The sequence below is a fragment of the Solanum tuberosum genome, unplaced genomic scaffold (genome assembly GCF_000226075.1).
Source record: "Solanum tuberosum cultivar DM 1-3 516 R44 unplaced genomic scaffold, SolTub_3.0 scf00160, whole genome shotgun sequence".
NCBI classification, from domain to species: domain Eukaryota; kingdom Viridiplantae; phylum Streptophyta; class Magnoliopsida; order Solanales; family Solanaceae; genus Solanum; species Solanum tuberosum.
In genome coordinates, this window is record NW_006239085.1 from 619,767 (window position 1) to 639,674 (window position 19,908).

Below are 19,908 nucleotides of genomic sequence, written 5' to 3' on the forward strand. Positions count from 1 at the left end.
AAATGGAAGTTTTATTTTTAAGCTAAATAAGATGAATGTTTTATTTTTAAACAAAATAAGATGAAAGTTTTATTTTAAAGCTAAATATGATGGAAATTTTATTTTTAAGCTAAATAAGATGGAAGTTTTATTTTTAAGTTAGATAAGATGAAAGTTTAATTTTAAAAACACACAGCACAATCATGGAAATGCACACACAAAATATTTAAGCTAAATAAGATGAAAAATTTATTTTTAAGAATGAATAACTAATTAAAGCTTGCAAAGAAAATGTAAAAAATAATAATTAAATAAGGTGGAGGGTATTATTATAAACAAACAACTTATTCTTAGAAATTATGCAATGAATATTAGTTTGCATATGACAAACCAAACAAGAAATAAAAACTAATCCCAACATAACTTATCCAAGTATAACTTATCCAACATAACTAATTCCAGCGTAACTTGTATTCAAATCAAACGATCCCGAAGTGTATTTCTGTATTAATAATTAAGAGAAAATAAAGGTTAAATTTACAGTGTACATAACTAAAGCAGTACTGAAAAATAATAAATAAAGTAACTGAGTATAGTAACTAAAAAACAGTTAAATGGAGGATCATGAACACAACAGGAAGAGAAAGAATATTATAGCATATAAAATTAAGCAATTAAATAAGAGTGGAAATTTTTTTGAATCTTGTTTTGAGGTCAGTTTTAATGGAGGAGAAGTTAAATAGGAAGAAGAAGGGTATTGTAGCGGTTGATAATTAAAAATTGAAGGAATTTTTTTTAAAAAATAAAATAAAAATCTGATGTGGCATTTTTTTAAAAATCTTTTCACTCTCTTAAAGAGAGTGTAATCACTTGCTATACCATGTGACACGGGAGGGGTGTATTTAAGCTTAATTCGTCAAGTATAGGGGTGTTTTTAAGCCTATTAATAGTTTAGGGATGAAACCAATAATCCGCGCCAAGTTCATGGATGTTTTTAATACTTCTCTCAAGAAGGAAACTAATAAATTGCAGAAATAAAGGAGCAAAAAAGAAATAGCTGAAATAAATTAGCAAAGAAGGGAAGAAATAAATAATACAATTAAAATCCTAAGAGGAGTCAAAGTTTTCATATAGGATGAAACTCGTTTTAAAGAAAGAAATCAGAAATTTCCTTAAAGGAGGAACAAGTCCTATTCGAAGTAAGAATCCTAGTATATGATATAGTAGGACATGACAAATCTCCAGTATATATATATGACATGAAGACCATTGAAAGCTACATCTATTGCATATTCACGAAACTCATCATCTTGAGAACAATAACAATTGGAGCAAAACTGCAAGACTTCATCACGGCAACGCTGAAACTTGGTTCACGAGTGTGTTTTGAATCTGAACTATTGAATATTGAAGTTTGATCAATTAAAGACTAGTGTTATTAGTCTTTATTGAGTTTGTAATAGGTATTATTATTGAGTTGTAATCATTCCTAGATTGAAGAGAGTAGTTAGTGAAGTTTGTAACAAGAAGCCAAGTTTACTTCTTGGAAAGTGTGTTTGTGAGAATTGTAACAAGAAATGGGTTTGATTTTTTGGAGAGTAGAGAAGACGGATATAGTTAATAGTTAGAGTTAAAATCATGTAATTGAATGAGAACAATGAGTATCAATACAGAAATTACTCAAAACAATGCTTGGGTAAAATTAGGCAAAAAAAAGTGTAAATTCATCCAACATCACCCATACACACTTTTACCGAGAAGATGTGTCTATTTGGTTGTATTGTGAGACTTGATACATGTATATGTGTCCAATTTCTCGATTTTTCATGTGTATAAAAATTACAAATGTATAACACTAAGAGGAATATATTGATCAGAAAAGGAAAAATTGCTGAATGATTCTTTAGGTGTTGTAAGACAACTTGGGATAACAGCCAAAAGTGTGGTCAATTAGAGGGGCAACTTGATTAGAACCCACCCCTTCACATCCTTCTTTCTTTAGCTTCTGCATCATGTGTGTTTCATATGCCTTTGCTCTCTGCAATATACAATTAAGCTAATTAGTTTAAGTTTCATTCCGTAGATAAATACCGATCGATACAATCAAATCACTTATAAGATAATTACAGGTTAATCTCTACTATAAGTATTACTAACATGATCTAAAAATTCTTGTGTGAAAAAATAATCGCGAGTAATAACAAAATCGAAATTAAAACTATATAAAAGATAAATTTGGAGTACCTGCATTGTCTCCAAAATGTCTGTCTCTGAGTTGAAGTCATAATATGTGCTAGCTGCAGATAGCTTCATTGAGAGGAACTAAATCCAACAAATACAACAAGTCATATATTATATTTTTTCCTCCTTTTTTTGTGTGTGTGTTTTGGTCAATCAGAAAAGAAGTTGTGTTGGATCATTTCAACTCACCTCAACTTGATTTTGCAAAGATTGCACATAGTTAATTATTTCATCCAGCATTACTGCCATGCCCATAGACTGCAATTTGATTAAAATTGGAATGTTAGCGTTAGGTACTGGCATTGGAGCCCGACTATATCTGGATTCACACTGTGTAGTGCTCCATTAGGAGGGAAGCTCTCCCTACCAAAGATAGGCTCAAACCCGAGACATCTGGTTAAGGTAGGAGCAGCCTCATCCACGACACCACATCCTAAACATCAATTTGACATTGTATTGTAAAAAGAAAGATTACCTTGTAGCATCCTGGAACAATGTCTTGTAAACACCCAAGTCTTTCATTAATTTTTCCTCTTCTAACCTGAATTAGAAAAAGAAATACATTAGTCATTTTTTGTGCATATGTGGAAAAACAGAATATACTAAAGAGGGAGACGAAATTACCCTTTCTGCTAAACTGTGACTATCAGTTGCTTGGCCTCTCTTAGCTCTTACATGCACCACTTGCCTTAGTTTCTCTTCTTCATTATCATCACTTTTTACTCTCTTTCCTCTTCCTTTGCTCTGTAAATTGTAATGTCAAAAATATGTATATATTAAATGTGGCAAAGTTACATGGTCCAAAGAGAATTTAACTAAATTATACTCTATAAATAAGATACTATAATAGTACATAAAAATTCTTGAACCCCTTTTGTTTGTTTGTTTGGTTGCTAGTTAATGTATTAATTATTCCATCTTCTACTCTATATAAAATAGTACATAAATTTTTTCATAACTTATACTTCATGTGTTTCATATTACTTGACTCCTATTGACCTGACACATCTCTTAAGAAATCTTTTATTAGAAGTGTATTTTACAAACTAAACTTATTAACAATGTATTGAAACTCTAAATTTGACTACTATTACTTTATGTAGTTATGTAATACTAAGAATTGTATGAGAAAAAAAGAAGTAATAAAGCTATCTTGATTTGCTCAAATGTATAAGTGAAATAAAACATTTATTTTTTATATAAGGTCAAATAAAATGAAACGGATCAAGTATGTAGGATTGTTGTAACCAAACAACGTATTTGATGTGCTGAACTTTTGTAGATAGCAACTAAAATGCTACCAAACATGGTACAAGTTTCATGCCGATTCTAATGTGCATAAATAATTCACCTCCTAACCAGCAACGAACCGATCCCTAACTACATACAGAGTAGAAAGAATTCAAGATTAACTTACTGTTTTTCTTCTTGAAGAAACTGCAGGGGATGAGTAAGCAGAGCTACTTTCTGGGGTTTCAATTGTTTTCCTTTTCTTGCTTTCATTTATATCATTTCTAGCTGGTACTGAAAGATTGAACATATCTTGTTGGAAATTTTCTATTAAACCTATCGGAAATTCAGGGATTTGGTTGAAAATATGTTCATCAGAATGTTTATGAAAATTGAAATTAGACATTTCCAGGGAAGTGGTATTCAAGTAATTTTGTTCTGGAAATTGGTTATGAAAATTCAAATTTGTGTCAGTGTTTAATAGAGAGAATTGTGGAATAATGATTTGCATATCTGGATTGAAATAATGAAAAGCCATGACAACTTCTTGTATATTATAAAAAATAAAATATGTTGAATGTTAATTGTATTTGATGATAAGAGAAGTTGTGTCTGCCAAATATATTTATAGAGAGCATGGGCAAAATGTGAGTTTGTCCAACTTTGTTTTTATTACTTCCTCTTTTCAGTTGTCCACTATTGATTTGGCACACCTTTTAAAAAACTATAAATAGAAGTGTAATTTTACTTTATCATCCTTTAAATATAATAAATACAATGTCTTGAAAAATATAATAAGGAAATGACTATAATTAATGAAAAAGGTAAACTAGGAACTAAGTGTAAAATTATCCATTAATTTCATAAAATAGATAAGTATTGTTGGACATTTCAAAAAGTATAGTGGATAAATATTCTTAAACGGAGGGAGTATTAAAGAATGAAATAGTGAAGCACTTTGAGGGATCCAGCCACTTGGAGGTTTGGGATTCTGTCCCCATATGGACCATATTCAGGAGATGTATACAATTTCATGGGACCCTGCATTAGAAGATGGCTTTAAATGAGCAATATTATTATACTTCCTCCATTTTAAAAAATATATTTATTTTAATTTGGCATAAATTTTAAGATAATAAAGAAAAAGTATATTCATTTTTCTGATCCTAGTGTCAAATGTATCAAATGGTCTATAATTTTGTGATCTTAAACATGTTACGTGGAAAACTAAAACTAAAATACTACAAAAAAGGAAAATGATCACTCTTTTTAAAACAGACTAAAAAGGAATAGGTTATTCTTTTTTGAACCGAGGAAGTATATCTTTTAATTAAGAATAAGAAAAAGAAAAAGAAAAAAAATACTTTGAAGTTCATAAGAAATTGCCGAGGTATATAGTGTTTAAGTTGTATTTAAGGAGATCAAAAGAGGAATATAATAAATTAAAGATGAGTTTATGCCCAGAATTATCACTTCAACTTGTTTTTTTTTCAAATCTAGTTCAAATACAATTAATTAAGCCTTAAAATTACTTTAGTATGAACGAATAATATATAAATGTCTTTGAAGGAAAATAAAATAAAATAAAAAGTCAATAGGTTTAGAAGTTAACAATTAAATCTCATTTAATTTAATTAAAGTATATAAAAAGTATGAAGTCCCAAAACAAAATGCTGAGAGATAAAAAAATAAAAAATTAAAAAGTAAGAAGATATAAAATTAAGAGAGTAAAACAAAAAGATAGTTGTTAGCGGAAACGTGAAAATAAAGAACAAGGAAGAATAATAATATTTAACGTGGTTCGGTCCAAAATGATTCTATGTCCACTAGAAAATAATTGTCTTTATATTAATTACAAAGAAAGGGGAGAGATCCCAAATATATCTAAGAGGATTGTTCTACTAATTAATTCTCTACTCTTCTAATTTATTTTGCTGTGAGTTTTAGGATGTATTCAACAATGAAGATCCTTTTATAGGTGGTCAAACTTGGACTCTAAGGGCATCTCCAAATTTTACACCAAATTTGGTGTCATCACTACTTTTTGTGTAATCAATTTCAACTCACTGCATCAAATTTTACACTAAAAAGGAATATTTTTCTCTCTTTTCATTATTATATTATTATTTCTTATTTCATAAAACAGATTCTTTCTAAAACATTTCACCATATATAATTCATATTATTTCTTTTTATAATCATTTAATATAAAATTATTTTGTACCATAATTTTTTAAATAATATAAATTGCTAGCAAATATTATACATTATAAATAATAATGGATAATACAAATAAAAGTGAAATCATTAATGAAATACAATTAAATAAACATTACATAATTGAAAAAATTATTTTAAATTCTACATAAATATTCAACTTTCAAGATCACTACAGTGCTCCCATAAATGCTCTATTAATGCATTACGTAGTTCAAAATGAGCTTCTTTGTCCTTTATTTTTTTATATCGAGCTAGAAATTGTTGAAATTGATAATTTTCATCTATTGCCATTTCTACAGTCGGAGTTGGACCTTCTGACGCATCTTGAAATTGGTGCATTAAGATCACGCTCATCCTCAATTATCATGTTGTGCATTATAATACATGAAGTTAATATACCATGTAGCACTTCTTTTCTCCAAAACGTGATGGTCCTGCGATAATTGCAAAACGAGATTGCAAAACTATGTATTTTATATTTCAATTTTTGATGTATGTCAATTACTACTTTGTTGAATATTTATTATTGTCATGACCCAACCCACCGGGCCGTGCGGGCACCCTACTCTAACACCGAAGTAGGAGAACCCTCATATCCCAATAGTAAAAATATGCGGAAATTTTAAGAAAACAAGAATAAATATAACACTATGATTTTATAAATAACGCCTTTAGGCACACTATTAGTTAAACTTGCAAGGTAATTTAAACAACTCCCAATGGATCTAGTCTAAACAGGTACAAGAGCTACTAAAAGTACAACTGGATAAGGTAAATAAAAGACACAATTTCCACCATGCGGAAGGAAAAATAGAAGCTGCTGGAGATTTTCTTTGTCTTCACCTAATGAAACGTCACCAATCCTGCATCCAGACTATGTCAAAAGACATAGCAAGAGTAGTATCAATACAAAACACACGTACTGGTAGGCATCATCGGTCAACCCGACGCCCACCACATAACATAAGAAACCAACTAGTAAGATCAGGGAATAAACCACTCGTTTCTCCACCTTCACCCCCCTTTCATTGAAATACCTCCAATCACACTAGCATTCTATCTACTAACCCCTTTTTAAGCAACCCACTTATCGGATTCTTGATCATAGCTTAACCATTCTAAACACGTAAGAAATTTCCCAAGTACAAACACTACCAAATCAACTAACTGTATATGTCCTACCTTACTTCCTCATCACATCACCAACCATAGTCAAATAATACAATGATTCAAGCTTTCTTAACACTAACCCAATCTCCTTCCCCTAAGGTGAAATCCATCCATCAATTTCCTTCACATAAACTATCTCTACTCTCGCCATTACAATCCACGACAACCCACTATAAATCATCATACACGGGTCCACTAAGTACAACATAAACAAACCAATACAATACTTTACTCACAAACGTACATCAAGCATGTACAATATTGTCAACAAGTACACGAACAACGAATAACTCACATTTATATCACATTATTGGTCCTCTCATGGAACCCAAACTCAAATAGTTAGCATGCCGGAACGTGGCAACCGATCCCAAGTTAGTGTGTCGGAACGTGGCAGTTGATTCCATGTTTATGCCAGAACGTGGCAATCTAATCTCATATTATGCCGGAACGTGGCAATTCGATCTCATTTACGCACCACAATCACAAACACCAATACATCATCAAGATCATATATTTAAGTCATGATTTCATGGCAATGATAATTCATCTATTTCATCTACAACAAGTGTGATCAACATTGCAACATTCATACATATTCAAGTATCATAATGAAGCAAGAACAAACATAATCACACAATCATAGAATCACAACCATCACCTACGAATCACTCATCAATCTCTATCGCATATGTAATAATTGACCATACTCAGCCCTAGTTCATCGTTAGGATTTCTCATTAGGTTTTAAGCACCAATCAACATAATTCCTCAATTTCATCACTTCAACTATCGGATGTAGCATACATTCATAAATCTAGTGCCACTCTTGATTTCATGTTCTCATTCTTGATCTAATTTCATCCATGAGAGCAATTCTAGGTTTTTCTAACAACTCATCAATTCCTCCTCACAGGGGATAAACCCACATACTTTGAATTCTAAGGATTATTCATGTAATTCACTCGGTGCACGAAGGTCTACACACAATCCTACCCTTGATTTACATATATCACGTAGTAAGCACAAATTTAAAACTACTTAATTGTAAAAACCTAGCCTACCTGGGCGCCAAGCAGTTGTATGGAGTTTTTGACTTCAATTCAAGTTTTTCCGGGTTCGTGACGGTGAATTTAGCCAAGAATTCGTAAGATTTCGCCATCTCCACGCTAGAAATCTCCTTCTCCTTCATTCCCAAGTTTAGAGCAGCCTTTCTGAGGTTTCTAGGGTATTTTACGACTTATTTAGGTATTTTAGGAAGATGGAGAAAATAGGATTTCTCGTAATTTACGTTCTGTCTCGCGTATCCCCCTATGGCGCTCACTTATCCCGCCCTGGCGCCGCCGCCCGAGCGGCAACAAGCACGCTATGGCAGGACAGTGGCCCAGAATTTTCACAGATTTTTGCCTTTCCTAATTAATGACGGTTCAGGTCGTTACAATAGATACCAATTTACCCCTCGTTCGTCCCCGAACGACTAGTCTACAAACATCACATGCTCTAATTCTGGGACACTCCCTGCTACGGAATCGATCAAACACGGAAACCACAACAATCGTGACTTTTCAGTTAATTAACATATGAAAAAGGTACTTTAACCCAAGACTAGAAGAAACTCTGATGCAACACACGAAGATCGAAACGTTCAAATTTCACACCACCTGGCCCGCCAGGGAGGCAGACCTCCCGCTGAGGCGGGGCTGCTGTGGCGAGAGATCTCCCGCTGGAGTAAGGCTGGCAATTGGACATGATCGGATCAACAGGACCGGTTTTACCGGAACCGGTCCTCGTTACCGAATTTAGTTACCGGAACCGGGTCTTACCGGAACCTGTCTTACCAGAAATTTCCAAATGTTTCGTCCGGTCCCTTAGTTACCGGATAGGAACCGGTTTGGACCGGACCGGAACCGGTTTGGACCGGACCGGAACCGGTTCTTACCGGATCATTGTGTACCGATAATTTTTTTTTATTTTTTATTAACTTTAATTATTATATAATATTATATTATTAATTAATAAAATTATATTATTAAAAAACTTCAATTTAAAACTTTAAACTTTAAAGTTACTTTAAAGTTTCAATTGATATTAAATTTAAACTTTAAACTTTAAACTTTAAAGTTTATATTGAATTTAAAGTTTAAACCTTACTTTAAAATTTAAAGTTTAAAACTTTAAAGTTTAAAGTTTAAAGTTTATATTGAATTTAAAGTTTAAACCTTAAAATTCAATTTTATATTAAAGTTTAAACTTTAAACTAATATTAAAATAGTTGAAAATTAAATTTCTAAAATGACTTGGATTAAATATAAGAGACTATTTTAAAAGAAAATCAAGGCGAATAGCCGTATATTTATTCAAATAAATAAATTGTACAATACAAATATTAGAAAGAGACAAAGAGTACATAATCTAGGTATTGAATATTAATTATTGTACTAACAATTGAAACTCTTTTTAAATTCTTTTCGTAACTTTTGTATCATTTCAAAAGAAACATTTTTTGGAACTTGTATTTGTCGTTCTTCTTCCATTGCTTCCATACCATCATCACTATTATCACCAAATATTTCATCTATTTCGTCTTCTATTTGGCTATTTAATTGTGGTAGTCCGGTATTTCTTCTTTCGGCATTGACCCAATCTCGAAACAACACCGATATTTCCAAACTATCCTTTGCTAATGAATATCGATGATCTCCAATCATAAATCTCGCCGCACTAAAGGCTTGCTCCGAAGCGTTCGATGATGCTTGAATCGCTAGCACATCTCGAACAATCCTAGCAAGGGTCGGAAATTGATTTTCACAATTCTTCCACCATTCTAATATTGGAGCTTGAAGTTGTCCTTCTTCATGCTTAATCTTTTCCCGTGTCTGATTGAAATATAAATCAAAATCATTATTAGTAGATGATTCAAGCTCAAGATAATCATCCATCCAATCATCCGTATCATCGCTTCTAGGTTTACAAGATGGAGGTTCAACTATTGGAATATTTTTTTCCATAGATTTATATGTATTATATAACTCTCTAGCTTTTATATATATGCTACTTTTACAATCTTCAACACTAGGAGTTTCATCATCTTTAATTTCTAAATTTGCATAAATCTTTTCAACCATTCTTTCAACACCTTTTAATTTGTAATTTGGGTTGAAAGTAGTAGCAGTCAAATAGATTTGAGGAATAGGGAAAAAATATTTTTTGAATTTTTCAATCATAAAAGCAAGGGAATTTTCAAATCGATCTTTTCCTTTATATTTTGCAAATTCAGATGAAATAGCACAAATATTTACTAAAACAGAAGAAATAGTTGGATAATATTGACCAGAAGCAGCATTTGTTGCTTTATAAAAAATAATTTAAAATTCAATAAGTTCTTTTGTATTTTCCCAATCTTCATAGCCAATTCTCAAATTCGGGTCCGCATTATGAGCATTAAAAACTAATTGTACCGGCTCTTGATAAATATAAGCAACTTGAAGCATTTCAAATAAAGAATTCCATCTAGTGCATACTTCTTTTGGAACTTTTCTATATTCAAGTCCACATTCTTTACAACGATTTTTAAATTCTGTAATTCTAGCTTTTATTTTAGCTTTAAAAATCCAATTACAAGCAAGTCTAATTTTTTCACAAGAAATTCCAAATTGAGAAATACCATCTTTTACTATCAAATTATACACATGTGCGGCACACTTAATATGAAAAGAATCATTATCAATTGGACAAAGTCTACATTTTAAATAATCAATTGCTTTTAAATTATTAGAAGCATTATCTAAAGTGACACTCATTATTTTATCACATATTCCATAAAATTGTAAAACAAGGCCTATTTTTGTTGCTATATAAGCACCGGTTTTAGTTTCTTCAACATATTTATATCCTAATATTCGTTTTTGCATGTTCCATTCATGGTCAATCCAATGGACAGTAATTGTAAAATAATCATTACCATTAGGACTACGTCCCATATCAGAAGTAATAGATAATCTACCAGCATAATAAATAAATAAACAACGAAGAAAATGAAAATATTCTTTTTGATATTTAAAAAGATCACTTTTAATTGTACTTCTTGGAATACCTTCATAATCTGGGTTATACAATTCTCGAATATACTGAATAAAACCAGGATGTGAAGGAAATGAAAAAGGCAAACCACAAACAGCAACCATTTTAGCTAATTCTCTACAATATTTTTCTTTACTATAAGTGCGGTGTGTGCTTTGGCTAGCCGGGTTAGTCATAATTAATACACTTTGAACCATATTAGAACCTCCAACTCCCATAGAATTTTCAGGTATGGGTATTCCACTTCTATTAGCCCTTTCTATATCATCTAGGCGAGCAAATTCTTTATTACACTTTCTCAAATGCGTTCTTAGTCGTCCCGTTCCCCCTTGTGTACCCGTAGTTACATGTTTCATGATCAATTTACATTTCGTACAAGTAACAGTAGTTTTTTCCTCATTTTGTACCAAAAATTTCCATACTAAAGATCTTTTAACACGTACAACGGTCTTTGAAAAAGTAGGTAAAGAGGGAACTTCATCTTGTTCCGGTAATTCGGTAGCCGGACTAGTAGGGGTAGGGGTCTCATCATCTTCCTCATTTATTTCTACTTCCTCATCTAATTCTTCCTCAAAATTAGTAAAACATCTATTTAAAGTTTCATGATCTACTTCATTTTCGAAATTAAATTCAATAGGTCGTGAGTCTCGTGTAAAAGAAGTTTCATCAACATGAGTATAATCATTAGTATTAATTCTAAATCTAGGAGGTGGCAAATTTTTAGAATTAGAACTACTTCCTCCTCCCCTATTATTTTTTCTTTCCGACATTGGTCTTTTACCACTATATTTTTCAAAATTCATGTTCAAGTATACCGAACGTCTACGTAAAGGTAAACGTATAACCAAAGCCGGATTGAGAGATACCAATTGAAGCTTCCCATTTACTTCAAAAAAATCTCCGAAATTCGAACTCCAAGTCAATATCACAAAATATTAATTATGAATTTATGAGAGATTGAAAATTAAGATATTTTATAAGATATTAATGAAATAGTTTGTGAATTTGTGATTTAAATGAAAAAATATGGATATATTTATAGTGTTAAGGGGTAGAGAGGGGTGGGGGGGCTATTTGGAGCTGTTTTGGGCCCCAACCCAACGGCTAAAAGGGCCCAACGGCTTTATAACATTCAACTTTTTTTTTAAAAAAAATTAAATTAAATTGACCGTTGAATCGGACAGGAACCGGATCAATCGGATAAAAATTCGGGTTCCGTTCCGGTACCTATAAGACTGGTTCCTTACCGGTTCAACCGGTACCGGACTTACCGGTACGGGAACCGAACCGGACCGGACAAAAACCGGTCCAATTGCCAGCCTTACGCTGGAGCGAGAGATCGAAAACAGTAAAGGGAGAATGAGGAATGAATTTTCCTCATTTCTCCCTTTCTCCCTTACTCGACTCTCCCAAAATCCTCTCAACCAACTTCGTTTGAACATCGAATTAAGGTAAGTTTCTCATTATTACACTCTTTACTTTTGTAGATAATTGCATACAATTTCATGTTGCTAATGGATTCGAATCAAAGACGATTTTTGGGGTGGTTATTTTGAATTTTAACTAGGTTGTTAAATGTGTTAGAAAAATGTAGCATGGTTACTTCCCTTACGTCCCCTACTTTTACACAACGTCCTGGGCGTAAGGATTTTGTAAAAATATGGTTAAATCGATACGCAAAAGGGTGGGGGAAGTCGAAGGGTCTCCTAGACATAAACTTAAATTTGGGCACTGTTTTGAGTTTATTTTGCTGAAATAATTGCATAAATAGGTTCTAAGGTAGTTGATATACTCTGATCTATTGAAATTCTGACGAAAATGGGGATTTTGGGACGAAAAGACGCCATTGTCACGCCTGGTGTTCGTCCCAGAGCTGTGGCTGCCTACATCATCCCATTGTGGCGGGATTTTAGCCGTTGTGGTGGTGTGCCAGACCAGTGGCCTGCACCCTTAACACCAACCTTTCTCTCTTTTTGATTTAGCCTCATCCAACTATCCTATATTGTTCTAACTTGTCTTCAACTTATTGCAGGCTTCTAAATGGCAGATCAGAATGAAGAATACCTATCATTCGTCTGATTCCCAGATGCCGCGAGTCGGGAAAGGTATCACGACTACCGCAACACTGGGTTTTGTTGCGAGAGAGGGTTCGTGCTGCATAAGCTAGAGGAGAAGGCGCCTGCAGCCTATCTCGGTTGGTAGAGCTCAGGTGGATTCCATTGACTGAGGCTCCCCCAGATGCACGTTCCACTTGGGTGAGGGAGTTTTATGCCTTCCTCCCTACCGTCCTCTGGTATGACGCTTACCCCGTCATCCGTGTTCGGGGAGTCGACATCCCCTTGAATGCTACTGTTATTAATGAGGTACTAGAGGTACCCGATGCCTCAAATACGGAGTTCGAGGCCAAGCTAAGGGAGATGGATCTAGAGTGGTTGAGGGATACTCTGGTGGAGCCTACTCGTCGGGATCAAGTATACTGGGCTACTGCTGAGGGTATTACTAGCACGAATTGGTCACTCGATGCTAAGAGGTGGCTATATTTGGTCACTAGGAGGATCCGCCCGTCGGGCAACCGCACCGACATGACCTTTCCCCAGGCCTTGGTGGTGGCGTGCACCATATAGGGTATCCAACTAAATGTGGGGGCGCAGCTCATCTTAGAGTGGAAGATGTTCTACTGGGGTAACAAGAAGGCGTTATTTCTCCTCGGTCTTATCACTGCCTTGTGCAAGCGGGAGGGAGTGCCACTGTTTGATGCTGATGAGATACTTCCTATAGATCCCCCCATTCACCCTCTTTTGGTTAGACAAGACTCTATTTCTAGGAGCAAGAGGAGGAGGACGGGCAGGGCTAGCAGTAGTAAAACGGTCGTGGATTCGGATGAATAAAACCTACTCTCAGGTGCACGGGTTGAAGAGGATTTGGAGGCTGTCCGAAAGAAGATGTGGAGTGCATATGCCGACTTCACTTCGGTTCTACCCAGCACTGCCCTAGAGGTCGAGATGCTCCGTCGTCAGCTGCGCCAGGAGAGGCAGAAGGGTCTGGAGAGGGATCGTCTGATGGCTCGAATGTGGAAGACTATTAAGGCCATCTTTTCTTGTGTTGCCCCTGACAGGGAGATCCCCTGACTCAATCCAGATGACTACAGGGAGTTCCCTATGCTGAATGAGGCCTGGGCTAGCGAGAAGCCCCCGGATGACCTCGCCTCTGACACTGACACTTCTCATTCTCAGGGTTCTTGATCTGACTTTTTATTTCGCCCTTCTTGGGCTTGTAAATTTTAGACAACTTGTTTTTATTTTTCGACCTTCTATGTTTTTATAGCACATGGATGCTTGATTTCCTGTTTTTCCGTAGCAAAAGGTGAATCCCTAAGTTTTTATAAACCATTCTCGATTGCTGAACACTGGAAAGATTGTAGGGATTTGATCGGATCCCATTCGGGGTTAAAAATATATATTGAGGGAAAAAATGGGAGGCTGAGTGAGGTTCTACCTCGCCCTGTCCTGCTCTGGCGAAGAAATTCTTGTTGTGGCGGTCCCGTTATGGAGAGAAAAATCCCGCCCCAACGGCTCTAACGGGACCAGAACCCCAGGTCAATAATTTCTGGGTTCTTTCTCACTCTTCTATGTTTTTTCCGAGGTTCCCATTATATCAGGCCATCAAATTTAAAACTCCATCTATGATATACGAACCAACTTAACCAACAATCTAGGATAAAACTCCAAGCTAGGAAAATCATTAACTAATCTGAATCAGTCTTAACGACATGGTACCCTACTAGTTCTCATTAATTCAACGTTACACCTACACATCCCTAAGATACACCCAAACATGACAACTTGCATAATTTACACAAATTAGCCAACACATTGCGCATACTTTAACAACACATTAAGTACACATATATAATCCATGAATTCACATCCTTACACTTTAACAAGTTCACTTTTACATTCACCGTTAATTAGATCCAGACACACAACACTGTGCACTAAATCATGCCACACACATCCACTATAACACCTCCACATCATCAGCAAATCAGACTCCTAAGAATACTTCCACATACACAGTTATTTCACTCAACACGGAGTAATCAAATTACAATTAATTCAAACAACGAGAAATACACAATCACAGTTATAATCACGAATAACAACAGTTTCACTTTATTGGTTAGTTCGTCACATAGAGTAAGGACAGATACCAATTGGAACCTTCTTCGTTCCAATTAACTTGTTGATGTACTTTCGTTGAGATACCAATTGGAATCGGAAGATACCAATTGGACTCAACTCATAACTCAAGCGATACTTCGCACGAAAAGAGAGAATAAGTGGAACGACTTCCTAGAATGCTTCCTAGCCTCCTGTAGATTAAATGTGGACGTCAACACACCAATCCACAGGAGTCTAGTTCACATTTTGCTCTTGTACGGGGAGACCGGTAACCTAGGCTCTGATACCAATTGTCACGACCCAACCCATCGGGCCATACGGGCACCCACTCTAACACCGAAATAGGAGAACCCTTATATCCCAATAGTAAAAACATGCAGAAATTTTAAGAAAATAGGAATAAATATAACACTATGATTTTATAAATAACGTATTTAGGCACACTATTAGTTAAACTTGCAAGGTAATTTAAACAACTCCCAATGGAGCTACTCTAAACAGGTACAAGAGCTACTAAAAGTACAACTGGACAAGATAAATAAAAGACACAGTTCCCACTATGCGAAAGGAAAAATAGAAGCTGTTGGAGATTTTCTTCGTCTTCACCTAATTAAACGTCACTAATCTTGCATCCGGACTATGTCAAAAGACATAGCAAGAATAGTATCAGTACAAAACACACATACTGGTAGGCATCATCAGTCAACCCGACACCCACCACATAACATAAAAACCAACTAGTAAGATCAAGGAATAAACCACTCGCTTCTCCACCTTCACCCCTTTCATTGAAATACCTCCAATCACACTAGCAATCTAACTACTAACCCCTTTTTAATCAACCCACTTACCGGATTCTTGATCATAGCTTAAACATTTTAAACACGTAAGAAATTTCCCAAATACAAACACCACCAAATCAACTAACCATACATGTCCTACCTTACTTCCTCATCACATTACCAACCATAGTCACATAATACAATGATTCAAGCTTTCTTAACACTAACCCAATCTCCTTCCCCCCAAGGTGAAATACATCCAACAATTTCCTTCACATACGCTATCTCTACTCTCGCCATTACAACCCACGACATCCCACTATAAATCAGCATACACGGGTCCACTAAGTACAACATAAACAAACCAATACAATACTTTACTCATAAACGTACATCAAGCATGCACAATATTGTCAACAAGTACACGAACAATGAATAACTCACATTTATATCACATTATTGGTCCTCTCACGGAACCCAAACTCAAACAGTTAGCATGCCGAAACGTGGCAATCGATCCCAAGTTAGTATGTCGAAACGTTGCAGTCGATCCCATATTTGTGCCAGAACGTGGCAGTCGATCCCATGTTTATGCTGAAACGTGGCAATCCGATCCCATATTATGCCGGAACATGGCAATTCGATCCAAGTTAGTTATGCCGGAATGTGGCAATCTGATCCCATTTACACACCACAATCATAAACACCAGTACATCATCAAGATCATACATTTAAGTCATGCTTTCATGGCAATGATAATTCATCTATTTCATCTACAACAAGTGTGATCAACATTGCAACATTCATACATATTCAAGTATCATAATGAAGCAAGAACAAACATAATCACACAATCATAGAATCACAACCATCACCTATGAATTACTCTTCAATCCCTATCACATATATAATAATTGACCATACTCAGCCCTAGTTCATCGTTAAGATTTCTCATTAGGTTTTAAGCACTATTCAACATAATTCCTCAATCTCATCACTTCAATTATCGAATGTAGCATACATTCATAAATCTAGTTCAACTCTTGATTTCATATCCTCATTCTTGATCCAATTCTATCCATGATAGCAATTCTAGGTTTTTCTAACAACTCATCAATTCCTCCTCACAGGGCATAAACCCACATACTTTGAATTCTAAGGATTATTCATGTAATTTACTCGGTGCACGAAGGTCTACACACAATCCTACCCTTGATTTACATATATCATGTAGTAAGCATAGATTTAAAACTACTCAATTGTAAAAACCTAGCCTACCTGAGCGCCAAGCAGTTGTACGGAGTTTTTGACTTTGATTCGAGCTTTTCCGGGTTCGTGACAGTGAATTTAGCCAAGTATTTGTAAGATTTCGCAATCCCCACGCTAGAAATCTCATTCTTCTTCATTCTCAAGCTTAGAGAAGTCTTTCTGAGGTTTCTAGGGTATTTTACGACTTAATTAGGTATTTTAGGAGGATGGAGAAAATAAAATTTCTCGTAATTTACGTTCTGTCTCACCTATCCCACTATGGCGCTCACTTATCCCGCCCTGGCGCCGTCGCCCTAGCGGCATTAGGCCTGCTGTGGCGAGATAGTGGCCTAGAATTTTCGCAAATTTTTGCCTTTCCTAATTAACGACGGTTTGGGTCGTTATAATTATTTTTGGTTATTTTTAAGTACAATGTATTATTTGTTTAAATATTTATTTGTTTGCATTTTTAATTTTTGTGAAGGTTAATTGTAGTTATATCCAATTATAATTTATAGTAGAATTAAAATAACTTTAAATTTTTTAAAAAAGTCATACATAGAAAAATTAATTTTTAAAAAAGCTAAATTTTATATCTAAAATTAATATTATAAAAATATTACATAAAAAATAATTAAATATATAAGAGATTTAATTAAAACGTACAATTTTTATAATGTTTAATTAAAAGTTTGTATAATGAAATAATATTAAAATATTTAAAAAGTGAATTGGTGTGATGAATAGTGTTACACCAAATTTGGTGTAAAAATTGGTGTGGGTTGGAGCTCAAAACACCAAATTTTACACCAAATTGGAGATGGTCTAAGCACAAAAGAAAAGGAACACAAAATTTGTCCTCCACAAATTTTAGCTTGCTCTCCAATTTTAATTCTTAACCAAGTAAATTGGCACATGAAATTTTCTTTCATTGGGTGTGACCTTACAGGGATCAAACCAACTCTTTCAATCTCCACATTTGTTTGCGTTCCGAGCATGTGTATGAACAACTTTGGTCAAAACTTCTAAGCTTACTGAGCATTCCCATTGTAAGAGACAAGAAGAATCAAATATTTATATTGAACACACTAGCTCCACCTATAGTTGTGATCTCTTAGAGTTGCATTAGTTGATGCATACTCCTGCCAAGTCCTTGCAGTGTACAAACTTGGCAAGCGAAATTATCTTGGTCAACATGTATGCAGCGTTATCGACTTTGATAACCTTCTCGACCTTTATAGCTCCCTCTTCAACGACATCTCAAATGAAATGGAATCTAACATCAATGTGTTTGGGGCACTCATAAAATCTTTAATTTTCAATCAGATGAATAGCAATTTGACTATCACATCTTAAAGTTGATTCTAGCTGAACCAAACTCAATTCTGTCGCCAAACCTTTCAACCAGATAGCTTTTTTCACTGCCTCTGTTACCATCATATATTTTGCCTCTGTTGTAGACAAAGCGACAATTAACTCTAGAGTCGATTTCCAACTAACGACACTGCCAACAAGAGTAAAGATGTATTTGGTTGTGGACCTCCTTCTATCAAGATCCCTTGCATAGTCAGAATCTACATAACTGAGAATTGAAATACCTTCATTTTTTTGAAAGATTAGGCCAATATCAAAAGCTTCTTTGAGATATCTCATATGCATATTGAATCTCTTAAGAACATTTTCAATGTACCTCTTCTGAGAAATCTCCATTCCAAGGATTTTCATAAGTCTAAAATATCTGAGTCCGAATAATAGACTATGAAGGAAAGAGGAATTTATAGGAGTCTGGAGGAGTGTCTCACCTTTGTATTCAGATAGTGAAAATCTCATAGTTGAGATCGCCTAAAGATACTCAGTATTCAACAAAGAAAGAGCAAGTGTAGTATCAGTACACAATCATAGTGTAGTGATAGGATCATCGACTAGTTACAATATATGAAATATTGATAGGTAACCACAACTAAGTAAGCACATAATACACAATTATAACCCAAGTACAACATAGTACGACATCAATATGCATAACAACATAAATCATCTCAACACAATAAGTCAGTCTGGCCGTCTCATGGAATCCACTTAGATACATTGTTAATCTATTGGCGTGGTATCTGATTCCAAGTTAATGTATCAGTGTGGTATTCATGTCATTTTACAGGCGTGATAATTATTTCAAAAATTAGTGTACTGGTACCACTTCCAACAACAATATGTGCTGACGTGACACTCGATATCAATCATCAACACACAAACACAATCAAAATCATAATGAATCACAATCAGACATGTACATTCACGTAACATATTCATTGCATGTAATTGATAACATCATACATTTCACATTATTTCTTTCCAACTATCTAATCATATATCATTGCATGCATTACTAACGATGTTGTTAACAAACACATATACCATATACAAAAAAAAAATCATCACCTAGCTCGAATTAAGCCTTGGAAACTCTAAAGAATTGAAGTTTTTTTCTTTGTTATGAATTCTAGCTTGTTGTTGGTCTAAATAATAATAACAAATACAATAATCAATCAAAAATGACCTACTAATGTTCGAATTATAATCAAATACTATCCCAGGTCATGCCCATGATTATTCTTCCATTAAGAGTTCCTTCCACCATTAATTCAAGTTAAAAATCCTTCCCCAAGATTAACAACCTAGATTCCAAGGATCAAATATCAAAATACAAGTTGGGAAAAATAATTAACTTGTCTTTACAGAAGAATTTGATGAAAAACTGAAGAAAACTATCCTAAACC

At 34.4% G+C, this 19,908-nt stretch overlaps 1 protein-coding gene across 1 annotated transcript; it reads right to left on the bottom strand.

Annotated features, from left to right (window-relative positions):
- Positions 1-1,655: 1,655 nt before the first annotated feature.
- LOC102581324 (transcription factor BEE 1-like) lies at positions 1,656-4,047 on the bottom strand. Its single transcript, XM_006353756.2, has 6 exons — positions 3,638-4,047; positions 2,845-2,964; positions 2,696-2,761; positions 2,410-2,478; positions 2,224-2,301; positions 1,656-2,017 (listed from the first exon to the last, which is right to left on the bottom strand). The coding sequence occupies exons 1-6, from the start codon at positions 3,986-3,988 to the stop codon at positions 1,883-1,885; spliced, it is 819 nt and encodes a 272-aa protein (XP_006353818.2). The 5' UTR covers positions 3,989-4,047; the 3' UTR covers positions 1,656-1,882.
- Positions 4,048-19,908: the final 15,861 nt, after the last annotated feature.